At 33.7% G+C, this 16808-nt stretch overlaps 1 protein-coding gene across 6 annotated transcripts in view; it reads right to left on the bottom strand.

The window, feature by feature from the left end:
• Positions 1-267: 267 nt before the first annotated feature.
• Positions 268-16808, bottom strand: part of METTL15 (methyltransferase 15, mitochondrial 12S rRNA N4-cytidine) — a 202942-nt gene continuing 186401 nt past the window's right edge. For 4 of the 6 annotated variants that reach the window (XM_060018633.1, XM_060018634.1, XM_060018632.1 and 1 more), the window contains one exon: positions 268-3327. In XM_060018633.1, the coding sequence (XP_059874616.1) occupies positions 2882-3327 (446 nt within the window). In that variant the 3' untranslated portion in view covers positions 268-2881. Of the gene's footprint in view, positions 3328-13603; positions 13808-16808 lie in introns of those variants that run through there. The other 2 variants (XM_069540958.1, XM_069540959.1) reach the window with 2 other exon arrangements.

Below are 16808 nucleotides of genomic sequence, written 5' to 3'. Positions count from 1 at the left end.
ATCAATTAAAAATTGTGTGCGGTTATTAAATTTCATTTCTTAATAAGCAATGAACTAAAACCTGTTAACTGATGTCCTACACAATGGGATGGATGTTATATTAAAATGATTGGTAGAGAGCAGTCGATACAAAGATTCTGAAATGTAAAACAACTGTTTGTTTTATATAGCTTATATTTTATTGGAAAAGTAATGTACTTTTCCAATAAAATGTACTAAAATGTATTCATTTCAATAATCTGTTTTATTTTCTATATGTATTGTATGAATTTCCCTAAACCATTCTCCAGAGTTAACAATTTGAAACTCATTCATGTATTTTATTATGCATCCTACAACTAAAACTAAGAGTCAGGTAAGAATGATTGTGGCAAACAGCCTAATTACAGAAAAAAAGCTAATATATTTTTACACTACAACATTTTGAAACCAATTTTGTGTTTATTGAAGCACGATTTTTTCTTCATGAATATTTTTCAAGATTTTTGTTTTTTGGGTCAGAGTATTAGTTCCTTAGGGCTGCCGTAATAAATTACCACAGATTGGCTGGCATAAAATAGCAGAAATTTATTCTGTCACTGTTCTGGAGCTTGGAAGTCTGAAACCAAGGTGTCAGCAGAGTTATTAGTTCCTACTAAAGTCTATGAGGGAGAATCTATTCCATGCTTCTCTCCTAGCTTCTTATGGTTGCCAGCAATTCTTGGTGTCCCTTGGCTTGTAGATGTATCACTTCAATTTCTGCCTCTACCTTCATGTGGCATTCTTCCCTGTGTCTCTCTCTTCTCCTCTTCTTATAATGACACAGACATATTGGATTAAGGGCCTTCCCTGCTCCAGTATGACCTCCTCTTAACTACTTACATCTGCAATAGCCATATTTCCATATAAGGTCACATTATGAGGTTTTGCAAAGGACATGAAGTTTGTAAGGATGCCATCCAACCCAGGGCAGTCAATTTCCATTTAACATTAATGAAAAGATTCCTGTATTATATAGCATCCAAAAATGATTGATGAAATAGGTGAATCATTGTTGAATATTAGATGCGATCTTTTATATTCTGATCAGATACTCAGATGGGCACTTACCTTTGGGAATCATTCTCATTCACAAATATGACGTACAAACAAAGAGGAACTTAAATTCTTCAGGAAGGACTGAGGAGATTAAGCTAGGTACTTTCATTTGTTTCTAATTTGAGCATACTGTTCCCTAGAATATTTTCTAATTCTGATTTCACTGCAGAATTGTTCAGATCTGAATAAAGCCTGTAAATTACAAGTGGTAAACAAACTTGGGAACTAAAGCTAAATATTACAGAGGTAGATAAAGTAAGTCTGAGGTAAATTCAAGTATTTAATTCTTATCTTTTGCCCATATAGTTATGTTGATATTTTATTCATTGGATTCACCAACTTAGAGTTTGTAATCATAATTGAGAAGATGAATTTTTCCTGTATTTGAATAAATAGTTTACTGAGCAAATTAATAGTATAAATATGACTTCAAGGGAAACTACTTAAGAAAACAATCATTTACATGCACCTTTAATGAACATGCCCATGTATCCTTTTACTAATTATCACTTATTCATCCTTCAAGTCACAAATCAAGCACCATGTTGTCAGACCTGGTTTCCTTCAGTAGATGAAATCCCTACTAGATGTACTTATGGTACCTTGTACTACTTCTTTATAGCCCTTACCGCTTTGTCAATTTTATACTAATATTTATGATTATTTAACTACCATTGCTCTTCTTGGCTAGACTATAAACTCCACAGGACTAATACTATGGGCTATGTGTATTTTACTCGCCTTTGTTTCTTTGCCTAGTTCAGTACTTGCTGCGTAACTGAATAAATTAGAAGTGCATATTAATGTATAAAAAGTTATGTGAATACTGAATCAATTTCATTAATTTGTTAAAGAATCCTCTGCCACGTGAACTTCACCTGAATAAACATTTTACAATTACAATTACTATTTGTAAATAAAATCATTGATTTTAGTATCTGGAAGAGATAACATACTTTTCCATTTCAAATAGACTTTGAATATTTTGAATAGCCCAATTTAAAATTGCAGGATTCAAATGATGACAGATTTTTATTTATCAAAAGCATTCTGGGCTATTATTAAAATAAACACAATTGACTTTAAATATAAGTTTTGTGAAACACTCTCTGTGAGAGCTATTAGAGCAATTCTACATTTTTAGTTTCTAATATATGAAAACATGGCACATATCATACTGGAAAATCCCTTTAAAACAATGAACACTGTAATTTCAGTAATGAAATTTATCAGTATAATGCATTTTTAAAATAATACTTGAATATTTTAAATTTTCATAGTACCTATATTTGAGAAAGCTATAGTACTAATTAATTATTCCCAAGTAGGAAAATTAAAATTCATTTTATGATCATTATTAATTATTTGAGTTATAGACAGTCTGTTGCAAATCTGAATATCTAAATTCAGAATTTGGGCATGCAGATATAATTATAATCTCTCTTTTGACAGCTTGAATTTACATAGTTAAGTAAATACACATATTCTCCTCTTCTTCTTCTTCTTCTTTTTAAAAAAAATTCCCGGTTAGAGAAAGGACTGCATTTCAAAAGTCAAATATAATGCTAAGATAAACAATTTTTCCAGTTTTGAGACACTGCTGTATCTTGAATTGAGCTATCTGTGTCATGCTAATATTTCCTACATTTTCTTTTTGAGAAAAAAAATGCTAAATACCCCCTATTTCCACACATATATAGTACATATCTCTATATATCCCACACTTTCTTATATTAGGCTGTTCAGGAATATTACACGAGAAACTGTGAGGAAGAACTTGAAGAATCAGATGATGATAACTTTCTCATAATTTGATAGCTGCTCTAAGCTTGGCTGAGCGTCCTCTGGGGTTATTTTGTACATCTTGATCTTCCGGAGTAAGTACCTTCTTATGCATCATTTTCCACATTAAAGGGGCCCTTCCTATAGAGACTCCTTCCGTGTTTTCATGATCTGAACCCAACTGTGATTTTTGTATCACCTTCTGTCTAGCACTTAGGTTAAACCTTTGTGTCATGCTTATCCCAAGCAGGAATCGTTTGATGATGCGATCCTCCAGTGAATGGAAGGAGAGGGCAACCAGGCGACCACCAGGTCTCAGAAACTTCTGAGCTGTCTTCAGTCCTGTGTAAAGTTCATTGAGTTCATTGTTCACAAATATGCGAAAAGCTTGGAAAGTCTTGGTAGCAATATGGGTAGATCGTTGTAGCAAGTCTTTTCGTGCATAAGTAGCAGATGGAGGAAATGCACCTACAAACAGATTTTGTAAAAACAGGAAAAGAGGACAAATAGGTAACATTAATATTTTCCACTGTAAATTTACTGGGTTGTGTTGTGTGTATATTTAAGGAACTAAGTTTCCTTAGAAAACTGTGTCATTTCATCCATACTTCTCCGTTTTATTTCCGAGCCTTCCATCAAAGTTTAAAACTATTCTGTCAGAAACATATTTCAGAACTCTTAAGGGTAAATGGAGTCAAACAAGAGCAGAGAAAGAGAAAAGGGTGAACAAATATTTGAAGAAATAATAATGAAAACCTTCCTAACTTTGATGAAAAATATTAACTCTCAGCTACAAAAAATTCAATGGACCTCAAATAGAATAAACAAAGAAAACTGCACCTAGATGCATCATGATCAAACTACTACAAGCTGAAGATAATAAGAAAAATCTTGAATATAACACAGAAAAACAATATATTACATAGGAGAACAAAAATATGATTAACAGCTAATCTCTCATTAGGATAATGGAGTCTATAAGATACTGGAATAACATTCAAATTGTTGAGGAATAAAACCCTGTCTTCCAAGAAAGCTATTTTTAAAACCATTTTTCAGAATTAAAGGTTCAAAGACATTTTCAAATAAATTTAAAAATGAGAAAATTCATTGCTAACAGCTCTAAATTTAAGAAATGCAAAAGGAAATACTTCAGGCTGAAATAAAATAACACCAGGTGATAACTTGGATAGAGAGAGGGTAATGAAAATATGAGTGATATGATATGAAGATAAGAAATAATTCTCTTAATTTCTTAAAAGACAGGACTGTCTTTCTGTCATTCTTAATTTCTTTAAAAGGCAAGACTCTAAAGTTATAATATAACATTCTTGGTTTTATAATATAGATATAGATATGTATTGTATATGACAGCAACAGCACAAAGGATGAGAGTGTGTAAATGAAACTACACTAGTACAGGTTCCTATATTTTACTGGAAGTTAAAGTTGCATATTGTGGTCCCTAGAGCAATAACAAAAAATAATGCAAAGAAATAAAGCTAATAAGTGAATAAAATAATAATAAAATTAATCCACAAAATATTGTTTAACACAAAAGAAGGCAGAAGAACAGGAAAATAAAAATGAGACAAAGAGAAGACAAATAGCAAAATGGCAGACAATAAATCCAAATATAAAAATAATCATATTAAATGTAAGGGTACTAAACACTCCAATAAAAACGTAGAGACTGACTGAAAACTAGCAAGACCTAATTATACATTGTCTACAGAAATGCACATTAAATATAAAAACACAAATAAAAGTAAGCAAGAGGCTGTGAAAAAGTATACCATGTAGAGATTAAGCAAAAAAAAACCCAGAGAGACTATACTACCATTAGACAAAATAAACTTTTAAAAAGAAGAATTGCTAGACCCCAAAATAAACATTTACTATTGAGAAAAATGATCAAGACAGCAGTAAGATACAATTACAAATGCATATGCACCAAATAACATAGTTCCAAAAATTTACATGCTTCAGAAAAATGACCCACATTTATATAGGCAATTATGTTTTGATCAAAATGTCAAGTTAATTCAACGGAGAAAGAACAGATTTTCAATGAAAGTGATTATTTGTACAAAATAAAATGAACTTCAACCCTTACTCCACACCATACACAAAAATTAATTCAAAATGGATCATGGACCTAAGAGTAAACACTAAAACCATAAAATATATATCTCACAAACCTCTCTTATTCAGCACATATAAGGGAATCTCACAATTTAATAACAGTTCACATTTAGTAATCTGTAGCTCTGGTAGTAAAGTACATTAAGACACATCTGATTAATCTTCTTAGGAAACTGGATCAGAGGAGGGGAGAAATAATATTTTACCTGTACCACAGAGCTGAGAACTCGGCAGCCTGACGTTAAGCAAATCAGTGTTATGGTTCACTCTTCCTCTACAAAATCTACTTTGCTGAAAGGCTAGAAAACGTTAGACATTAGGGAATTTATCTTCCAACAACCAGGTCTCTCAGAAACAAAATGCCAAAGTCAAAGCTGAGGAGGGAGGTCAACTTCTTTCCCTTTGCTATTCAATTTCTCCATTTTCCGGGAAAGAGTTTTGGTCACTGGGCAATGTATTTCAAAACATTCTAAGGATCTGAACAAACATGCAACTATTCACAATTTAGAGCTTGGATTTAGAGAATGCTTCAAGAAGGTTGCATTCCTGAAGTCCTTATGTGATTCAAACCTTGCCTAATTCAATGCTAATTTTTTCAAAGGAGAAATGTAATATAAAATACATTTTAATGTATATGGATTTTAATGTAAAATAGGGGGTAAACATTCATGGAGCATATGGATCAACAAATACTGTAGGATATTTTTGCTTCAAGGCTTAAAAAATTGTTTTTCTTTTCATCTCTAATATTTTGTAGAAATTAAAACCATGGCTCAACATGGTAACTGCTTAGTTTTCTTTGCATTTTATCACATTTCAAAGATATATATTTGAGGATGTGGTTTTTAACATAGCACCCTGAATTAGCCATGCCTGGATATGTGATAACTAAATTGATGAAATGATAGAAAAGCAGAGAGCTTAATTAACACTTGCTTGATATTATCTTTAAATGTTTTTTAAAGCTAATACAAATAGGAAATGTTAAAATAACAAAGTAATGTCTGAAATCCCCATAGAAATTCTAATATAAACAAGAGCATTGGTTCATTTGACATGACAAAGTATGGTAGGCATTTCTGTTTACCAGCTAAAATGGCACCTTCCTCTGCTATAATTATAGTTTATAATTCATTCAGCCAGCTAGTTATGAAACTATGAGATTCCTGACTGATTTTTTTAATTGAGGAAATCTGTTTTTATTTCAAAGTATTCACATAAAGTGAGACTTTATTAACGTTTTATATTATGCAATGTCAAGTTTATATAAATCATGTTCACATTAAGTACATCCACACTATGAATCTGGAGCTCACAAATTAACACCACTGTGACCAGATAAGCTTGTCTTTATAAGGTCTAATTAGGCCTTGTCAATATCATATCATGGAGAAAGAAAATAAGAGCTTTTGTTTATATTTAGGAATGGATGATCCTGAAGATAATAGGATAACTACATTCCATGAAGCTTTCCTTCTGGGGCTTTCTTACTTTTGTTTAGGGAATTCTAATATGGACTATGTCCACTGGATTTCTTGGGAAGGATTTCTAGGTGTGGTTCTGTCAGCCTCCTCAAGTTCCATTTTTAGAGAGATGACAAGGGACTGCAATGGGCAACGTGCTTCGTGCAGCTTTTTGGTGCTGCTCTGGGGACGAAAGGCACATATCCTCCCTTCCTTTTTACTGGCACTTTTGCGTCTGTAGTTTATGGAAAGAGAGGTTGACAATGCAGATTGTGTAAAATGAAATAAAGAAACAAAAGTATATAAAATAGCATATGGCAATGAAAATTAAAGTAGTAAAAACAAAACATCAACTGGCATTGTTACAAACAGACAAGAATATAAGAAAAGACAATACTGCTATCAAGAATTAAGCAAGATTCTTTGTCTGAATTGGAAACTTTAAAGACAATCAGTAAATGTCCTGTGCCTCTGAGGTAGCAAAAAAGGGTTTCCTTGTGAAAGTCACTGGTCAGAGAGCAACTCTGCCACAGAGTTCTTAGGTATGCATAGACTAGGTAGGAACATTTGCCTACAGGTCATCTGGAAAAAAGATTCAAAAACTATACCAGAACCAATGCCTACCTATGAGCTGGAATCTGATTTAGGCCATAGGAAGAAAAATATTAGTGATACATGCTCCCTGACTCTGAGTAGCTGGCTGCTTTGCAATCCTTCACTGCTTTCTCATCTCCCACATCCTGTTATCAGAAATAGAAACTGGTCTCTCTGTTTTTCCATTTCCTGAGCTTAATCACAAAGTCTTGTATGGCTAATTCATTTGATTAAGGCAGAGAGCAGGTAAGACAAAATATGGACTCAATCACAGTTTGGGTCATTTGGTTTGGTACTGAGAGAAAAATCTCCTTTTTCTGGTTTATAGTCCATCAACAGATTTACTTCACACCAGGCCAATGTATATTAGCTCGAAGTGGGAAGAGGTGTGCTTAACTCTTCACATAACACTTATCACACTACTGTGATTACTAGTTTGCTTTCCTGTCTCACCCTACTCCAAGCCATCATCATCTTTTCCACACAGTCATCAGACAGATCTTTTGTGTACAAAAATTGGATGTCATTCCATGGTTCAAAACCTCTAGTATCTTCCTATCACATGAAATAGGAACTGAAGTTCTTCTTACCTTGGCCAAATGTCCCTATGTTATATACAATTTCTGCTTCTCACCACCCCCATTTCTCTGAACTCATCTCCTGATCTTGAGCTCTGTAATCTTAACTAATTCATGGCGTGTTCATCCTGGGTCCTTTGACCTGTACCAAGAATATCTATCTGCCTATATATACCTGGATGGGTTACTCCTTACCTCACTCAGGTCTCTTCTCAAACACTGCAGAATTAGAAAAGAAAGATAGCACCCTGTCACTGGAGTCCCCTTACATGGTTTTATTATTTTTTTTCATAATACCTTATCAGGGATAATATTTATTTGTTTACCATCTGTCTTCCTCCACTAGAATATACACTTAGTGAAAACAGAGACTTTGTTAACTGCTATAAATCTTTTACAGCAAGAAGAGTTAGTAGATTGAAAGAATGATTGTATTTGTACTTTAAAGTTATAAACATAGTCATTGCTAAAACAACAAAAACAAAAGCAAAAAGATATATTATCTGTAGTATATGCAGTAAAATGTTAATGTCACTTCTCCTTAAATTCCACCCTAAGAGGCAATCAAGAGGTATACTTTCTAACTTTTTTCTTAATAGATATATGACACTTGTATATAAATGTATGTACATGCATACATATATATATTTGTAAAAAGGGAATGATCTGTACAATATCTGCAACTTGTTTAATTGCCTTACTTTTAAAAATAATTTCAGTTATATAGACACATTATAGTCCATTTTGTTTGTTCATTTAACAAATGTTTATACTGTCAAGAACAGTACCAGCTAACTGGGAATGGTAATTAAGGTAGAAGCAGTCTCTACTTTGGTGGAGCTCATATTGCCACCACAGCAGGAATATTTGGGATGTTTTCTATTTTTACTATCACAAAAAAATGCTGCAGTAAACATGTGAACTGCATATTTTTAAAAATTCAACATGGCAGAAAACCTCTACAAAGTAAAAAGTCACAATCTGGGAAAAATACTTTAACTGTATGTGAACTTGTGATACTATGCCTGTAGAATTAGTGTTAGGTCAAAGGCTGTTTATGCCCATTTAAATTTGAATCAATGCTTCTAAATTTACTGTCTAAATAGATTGTACCAGTTTACTTCCACCAATAGTATTTGAGAGAGTCCACCTCCCCACGTACTCAACTAGTACTGGAAGCTATTACTTTTTGTAACTTTGACTAGTCTAATAGTAGGCAAATGTTAGCTTATAGTTGTTTTAATTTGCATTTCTTTGGCAATTAGTAGAAGTGGGCATCCTCTCAAATCTAATGACCATTTGATTTTAGCTATGAATTGCTTGAACAAACCCTTAATGTGATGTTGCTTTTTTCTTTATTGATTTGGCAGAACTATTTATAAAATAGATATCAAGCATTTTCCTCTCATGTATAGTTACAAATATTTTTCCTGGATTGTGACTGTCTTTCTACTTTGTAGATTTTTTTCTGCTATATAAAAATTTAGAATTTTCTGCTATAAAGAAATTTTCATGTCTTTTAGATTTTGTCAAGTTTAGGAAGGCTTTCCTCACCCCAAGATTTTAGATATAACCAAGTCTATGTTTTTCTGGTATATTTCTGGTTTTATTTCTTACATTTAAATATTTGATCCACGAGAAGTTTAATTTTTAGTATAGTATGAAGTAGGGATCTAACTTTAGTTTTTAAAAACCACATAGTTAATTGCCCTATTTATGAAATTGTATGTTATTTCCCTACTCATTTGAAGTACTGCTTTGATCATATGCTACGTTTTTAGATACAGATCTGGTTCTGGATTCTCAATTGTGTTGCACTGATGTATTTCTCTATTTTTCTGCTAATACCAGATTATTACTGCTTTTAAAAATTTTCCAGTACATTTTGCTATCAGGTGGAGTAAGTCCCCCTTTCCCATGCCATTACCTTTCTTTTCAAAATTTTTTTGTGTATTTTCATTCATTTATGATTCCGAATTAAATTCAGAAATAATAAAGTATATAATGATAAACATTTTGATTGGAATTACAGTAAATTTCTAAACTGATCTGGAAAAATTTACATTATCATATCAAACAATCCATCCAAGAAACAGTATTTCCATTAATATTTTACATGTCCTTCATTAAAGTTGAGTAGTTGTCTTCACTTAAGTCTTGGTCAGGCTATTTGTAAGTACTGTGTTTACACATACACATTTTAACCATCCCTACAGAAAAGCATAAGAAATGGTAATATTATATTAAGATGACATGATGTAACAGAAATAGGGCTAAACTTTAGAAAGGAGAGACTAGGCTCAGTATAAGATCTTTTACATTTTTATAGCTGTTTGATGTGGGGCAATAGCACAACTTCTGAGTTTGTTTCCCCACTAGAAGATGAGGTGATAACACTTCTCACAGGATTATTCTGAAAATCAAATAAAGAAAATATTCAGGAGCACCTAGTGCACACTTGGCATAAAGTAGTCACTTTATGAATGTCATTCACACATTTATTTATTATTCTCAGTTGTAAAATGGAACAAGTGATGAGGGGATTTGATAGGTTAATTTGAGCTTCTGCCAAACTAATTTTATTTTCATCCTGAACTAATAGCACAGTAGGTAGGATAGAGGGCTGCTGAAAACCCCTGAAGCATCTGAGTAATGCTTATTGGATTTAGGCATCAGACTAAAACAACTCAGCATCCAGAATGAAGTTAAAATTTTCCTTATGTACAAATTAACGGCATACTTCTAAGTTTACTAAGCAGTATTTAGGCCTTAAAAGTATGAAGACTTAGCATGGCATAGGAATGAGAAATCATTAAAAAAATTTTTTGCCAGTTTGACCTTGACTTATAATAACTGATGCTAAGAATTAAAACCCTAATTTCATTAACCTAACCTTCCAGATTGCACTCACCTGTCCAGGAGATTATTTTCCTTAATTACACTCCTAGATTCCTTTGCCACCTAACTATACAACTTGTATTATGGCATTCTAAGCACGTAATATTCTTTCTCTGTTCTTTTTTTATTTCTTTGCTTTAGTTCTCATGGAACATTTTTCTGTACAGGTTATCTGCTTTCTTAGGCACAGTTCCACAAGGATAAAATATATTTGGAGTCATTTTAAACCAGGCCCATTGTTTTCACAGCTCCAAAAAAACCCAGTAATTATATCCTGAATGATGTATATCAGTAATTACAGCATCATTCACTTAGCCAATATTTATTATGTACAATGTGGTAAACACTGGGGATTAAAATGTTTATGAAGACATAGTCCTTGTCCTCAAGAAATTCAAACCCAAAGAAGAGAATGATAAATAAATAAATATTGGGAAGAGGGTTATAAAGAAGGATTGTACATACTATTAAGGGAAGGAGGAGGGGGAGGGGGAGTGGAGAGGGAGGGGGAAGGGATCTTTGGCCCTCATATAGACAGCATTTTCCAAACTACTGTTCTGCACAACAGTGATCTTGTAAACTATAGCACTTGCACCCCCAACCAAACACCAATGTGTCTGTTATAACAAAGTCTGAGAAAGGCAGCATGCTATACTCCTCTTTTGGAGACTCACAATACCCATTAGCATGGTAAAGCTCTGAAGGCAACCATTTAACTTTGTTTACCTAGCATGTCCAAACTGTTTGAAACAGAACTTTTAATTTTTAATAACAACTATTTATTCCATAGAACTCATTTGCTGGGTAACACACTTTGGAAAATATTGAAAATAGGTTTTGTGTTAATAACTTTCCAAATATCTTAATTACATCGTTAAATCCCTATAATAACCCTGAGAGGTAAGAAGTAAATATCCTTATTTCCATTTAAAGGTCAAAAACTAAGGTGTAAAATGTATCTTCTCAAGTTCACAGGAGTCAAATGGGAACTCAGATCCTTTTAACGTGAAGTGTACCCTAACATCCCCTTTTTTGAAATACTGAATGAGCCTAACTTTCCCAGAAGAAAGGCATAACATTTCTGGTGAGTTCATTTGAGAAACACATTCAGGGAAGCCCAGATCAGCATTAGTTCATCTAAACAGAAAAAAACAAAAACCCCAATATTATTATATAGGTTTGTAATTTTTAAAATTTCCTTAGGATGTTCTTGAGTTTTTAAGTGTGCCCAAAACAAGATAACAATTTTAAGATTGTATGTTCACTAAACTATCTCACCTCCTTTTTCCTGATTAGAATTTAAGGAAGTTAAGATGAAATCACATGGTTTAGATCGATTTCCAGAAGCTCTGATTCCATGTCTGGTGTTTATATAACAATCTCATTTTCTGGGAGAAAATGAGTGTGGAATCTTTACTCTAAGCCTGAATAGCCTTTTACTGAGAGATGTTGTAATGGAACTCAAATCACTTTGCATCAAGTTGCAAGAGTTTGGCTTTCTTTCCACATTTCCCTTGGGGAGATGTGCATTGTCAAGCCTAAAGACTGCACATGTGGTGAAGGCAGAAACTGCCCTGATCTCTTACCCTGGGAACAGTAATGAATACCTTTGGCTTTTGTCCTTTTCGTTCCATTGAAAATAATATATTGTTAGCTCAGGTTATTAGACTGTGCATTTGTCTCTTTTTCATCAGCTTTCTTGATAGTGGGTTTAAAAAAGAAACAGTTGCTACTGCTGCCATTATAAAAAGACTTTTGGGCAGGTACTGATTACATGTTTTTGATTAGGAATCTAGACTCATCCAATGCAGTACATACTGGGCTTTTCCTGACTCCCTAGGAAGGGAGCCCTTTACAGCTTTTTTATGTTCTAAAAATGAATACTTAATATTCTCCAGCTAAGCAAAATGAGGGGACAAGCTTGTGTACAATTAGGAATAAAGGGCTCAGACGGCTAAAATCTTGGGAAATTAAACCCAGATCCTTTTATTTTTTTTCTTTAAAGCTTCTTGAAAAATGTTGAAAGAAGACTGATTTTTCCATACATTTGTTATTATGCATTTCTTGTAAATACACAATTTTACCAATGACAGGGCAGTGCTCCTTGCTCTCATTCTCAGTCTAGAATGCCCTTTTCCCTCTTCTTACAGTTTATGTCTACTCATCCTTAATACTCACTAAGGTGCAATTTTCTCCAGGAAGCTTTTGCAATGACCTTTTAATAGATATTTTTATCAAACTATTTACTACTCTATACTATTTATCTACTAGCCCCTACTAGGCTGTAAGTAGTCCAGAAACCTTTTCTTATTTTCTTTATATCCCCAGTCCCAGGTCTAGGGCCTGGTGCACAGTAGGTGGCAAAGGGGAAAATCCACTAAATAAGAGATATTCTTCCAGTCCCAGATAAAGATCAAGATGTACCATAAATGGTATTCTGAATGTGGAAATTCATAAAATCCCTGAAATCTCTGTAAGGTTTTATATATACATGCAGATTTATGTGGAGACACTGCAGGGCTTCTATCAAAGGCTCAAATATACCAGGGACTCCAAAGTAGGTAAATTCCTGGTGAAAACATATTGAGTTTACTGAGTTTTCGGCTTACAACTTACCATCTTTAATAATACCACCAAACAAGGCTCTGCATTTATCTAGTTTTGGTTTGTTATATTTTTCTTTATCTCCAGGAATATCACCACTTAGCACCACCAGAAACGTTGGTTAAAAACCCCCTTTACGCATGACAGCAGAAGTTGGAAACTATAGCAGTGAATATTCAGTCTTCCTCTGACTCACAAGGAATTTCATATTAAAAAAAAAAAAAAAGAGAAAAGCTTGCTTAGTAACAGGCTGCACTATATATAATAATAGAACACAATTTGTATGTGGAAGCGGTAAGATAGATTTCATTCATAAAAAACACCATGCTTCTGGCTAGATAAATGACTTGAGGTCCCAGAGAGAAATTATCATTTTTAGTTCTGGGATACCCTTATGCTACTTACACTTTTTAAAATTTAATACATTCACATGTTCAAATATATTGAGATTTTTAAGCTTGTGAATGAAATTAGCAATGTGCTGTGGCTGTCAACGCGATGCACTGCAATTCCTCCTCAGTGGTAGGGCTTAAAAATTAATTCAGCTCTTGCACCTGTTTGTCAGCATTCGTCTGTCGAATTTCCATCACATTTAATAAGTCTCTGTGACGTAACTCGTGTCCTTTTGCCTGGGCTCCTTTAATGTAGGGTTAAATTCTCACCCATCTGAAATTTGAGTAATAATACAAATTTCAAATTGTTAATTAAAATTTGTGAACTTCAGTGGTTCTGGATAAAACTGGCTTTACTCAGTGAGGTTCTTTTGAAACTTCTTCAGAGACTCATCTAATCCCCAACTCCTACCAGGTTAAGTCTGATGACAACATGATCTCACTCTGGGTGGTTGAGATTTACAAATCCTCCTACAATAGGGAAAACATCGAGTTGTAGGCTTGAACAAAAAAGGTAACAAGGAACATTACCTACTGAGATGAAATTAAAAAGATGGCTCAGAATTAAATTAAAAGAATATCAAATTAAAGGATTGATATTTTTCTCACATTATTTTTCAATAAAGCTAATTCTACACTACCTGTGTCTTAAAATGCTTAGCATAGATGGGGTAGCTCAAAATGAATCATGATTCCTATTACCTATTTAGGTAGTCAACATTAAATTTACTTATTGCATCTTCAAACCAGGATTGAGGACTATTTGCCAGATACTGTGAACACAAAGCAGTCTAAGCAGGAGGTTCCAGCATATTAAAGACCCATAGTAAGATACTTCATTTGAACCTTTAGGAATAGTCTATAGGGCATACAGTACTACTCTCAGTTGGGCCAGTCACACTTTCCAGAGCTGGGAGATGGTAACAGGAAAAGATATTTAACAATGCCCTCTTTTTCTTGTGAGGTCAGCACATACACATAATTAATCCTCATGCTCCAAGGTAAAGTTGTTTGCCCTCCTGTAGTATACTTAACCTGCAATGGAACACTTCTCAACTGTATTGAAATTATTTAAAAAAATTAAAACTTAAATATTTCTCCCACTGAAATATAAGCTTCCAGAAGTCAGGATCGTGTGTTACTCCCAAAAGGCAGGGATTATGTGTTTTCTCATTTGTCTCGTAACAGGCTTGATGAAAGACTAATAGACTGTCTTACTGAATTAAAGAATAGATGATCAATTTATCCAAAGGCCTATAGCACATGGATTTTAATTAAATCATAGATTATAAGTATCTCCTTTTTCTCCCTACCATATCCCAATCTAATAGTGAACCCCTCCCCCCACTCATCTTTTATTTTTCTGCCTGCTCTATCCTACTAAATTGTTCTAGGAGCAGTGCTTTGGATAATGTCCAGTGAAGACTATTGGTTTCTAGAAGAATGTATGTTCATTCTGAAAAAAAATGTTTCAAGGACTAAAGGCATATATATATGCCATTAATCTCACCTAGGGGATTTAGCCTATAAAGGAAATACCGCTATCAGCTCCAAAATCCCTTAAATATGCATGAAAGCATTTATTATATAGCTTTCAATAATAGCCTCCACTAGGAGGTAAGCCAAATATCTAATAATGATGATATGATTAAATAAATTATGGTATTTCTTACTGATACTTAGTATACTGACATAAAAAATGAGTAACATGATAAAACACTAAGTGAATGAACTCCAAAATTATATCCTTTCAACCATTTCAACTCAAAAACTGCAATAATAAATAAAAATAAAGAGATAAAGAGAATATGCAAAATTATTTGTGTGCTATGGTGGTAGAGTGGTATTACAGGTTTTTAAAGTTTTCACTTGAATTTCTTAATGTTGTATGACATAAATGGGCATGTTTTTATTTATTTTGTTTTTTATTTTTATATTTTTGCAGAACGCGGGCCCCTCACTGTTGTGGCCCCTCCCGCTGCAGAGCACAGGCTCTGGACGCGCAGGCCCAGCAGCCACGGCTCACGGGCCCAGCCGCTCCGCAGCACGTGGGATCCTCCCAGACCGGGGCATGAACCTGCGCCTCCTGCAGCGGCAGGCGGACCCCCAACCACTGCGCCACCAGGGAAGCCCCGGGAATGCTTTTATAACAAAGAAAAATTTACATTTTTTTCTATGATCATAAATTTTAATTATTTTTACATGTATTTGTGAAGAAGATTCTATCAATAACTAGATAAGGTAAATTCTTCATATTGATTAGCTTTTGTCAAATTCTATCATATGCCTAGCACAAGGGTAGGTAGTTTTAAAATGTAATTTCTAATCATCACAGCAATCTTATAAGTTAGGAAGCATTATCCTTATCTTAAAGAGGATTGGAATGATTATGTAACTTGTCCAATTTCACACATCTAGTAAACAGCAGGGCTAAAATTTGAATCCAAGTTTTTGTATAATTCCAAAATGAATTTCTTTTTCCATTACTCAGTGACACAATAGAATGAAGAGACATGAACCTTGACTAATAAAGCAAACAGGTAAGCAATATAGCAATGCAGCCTACTGGCTTGTTAATTTAAGGCTGTCATCAAAGTCCATTTTCCATCTAAAGAGTACAGAGAGATGAAGTCAACAACTTATAAATCCTACCTGCTAGATTATCATTCTCAGCTTCAAATTTTGAGACAGGTCTGAAGCACATAGGACTCTAGATCTTAATCTAGAGATTAGATTTCCAGTGGACTTTACATAAATGTTCACATTCTTTTTTTTTTTTAAATAAGAAATTGTAGTACCTTCAACATCATTGCCATGATTCTGTCTCTAAAACATTTCACTGAATAATAATTAGGCAACAGAAATCTTCATTCAACAATAATAATTTATATTATTTTAAACAATAACCCACATTCTCTTTTCAAAATCCAAGCCTATAGCTTATTGTGTGAGGGCTAACTTGTCACCTGGTTAATGAGATTTGATTCACCTTGAATGAGTTGGTAGCTAGCCCATCTTTAGAGTTCTTTAACTGATGAAAAAAAGGGGGGAGAAGGGTAAAGTAACAGCAGGAAATAATGTTTTCAATAAAAAAGGGATGCCTTCCCCAGTCTTGGCCTTTCCTCACACTGCTTCTCAAGCTTCAGGTTCCTAGTTCATTGACTGCTACATCTCTGCCTGCTGACATCTTAACCACCCCTTCAAAAAGCAAGACAACTGCTGTTTGTATAGGAAATATCTCCTGGTGAATCCATTATAAAATTTTTTACAGCATT

This window comes from Delphinus delphis, chromosome 8 (assembly GCF_949987515.2).
Source record: "Delphinus delphis chromosome 8, mDelDel1.2, whole genome shotgun sequence".
Classification (NCBI taxonomy): domain Eukaryota; kingdom Metazoa; phylum Chordata; class Mammalia; order Artiodactyla; family Delphinidae; genus Delphinus; species Delphinus delphis.
The sequence above is the reverse complement of the archived record's forward strand: the minus strand, read 5'-3'. Positions and strand labels throughout refer to the sequence as shown.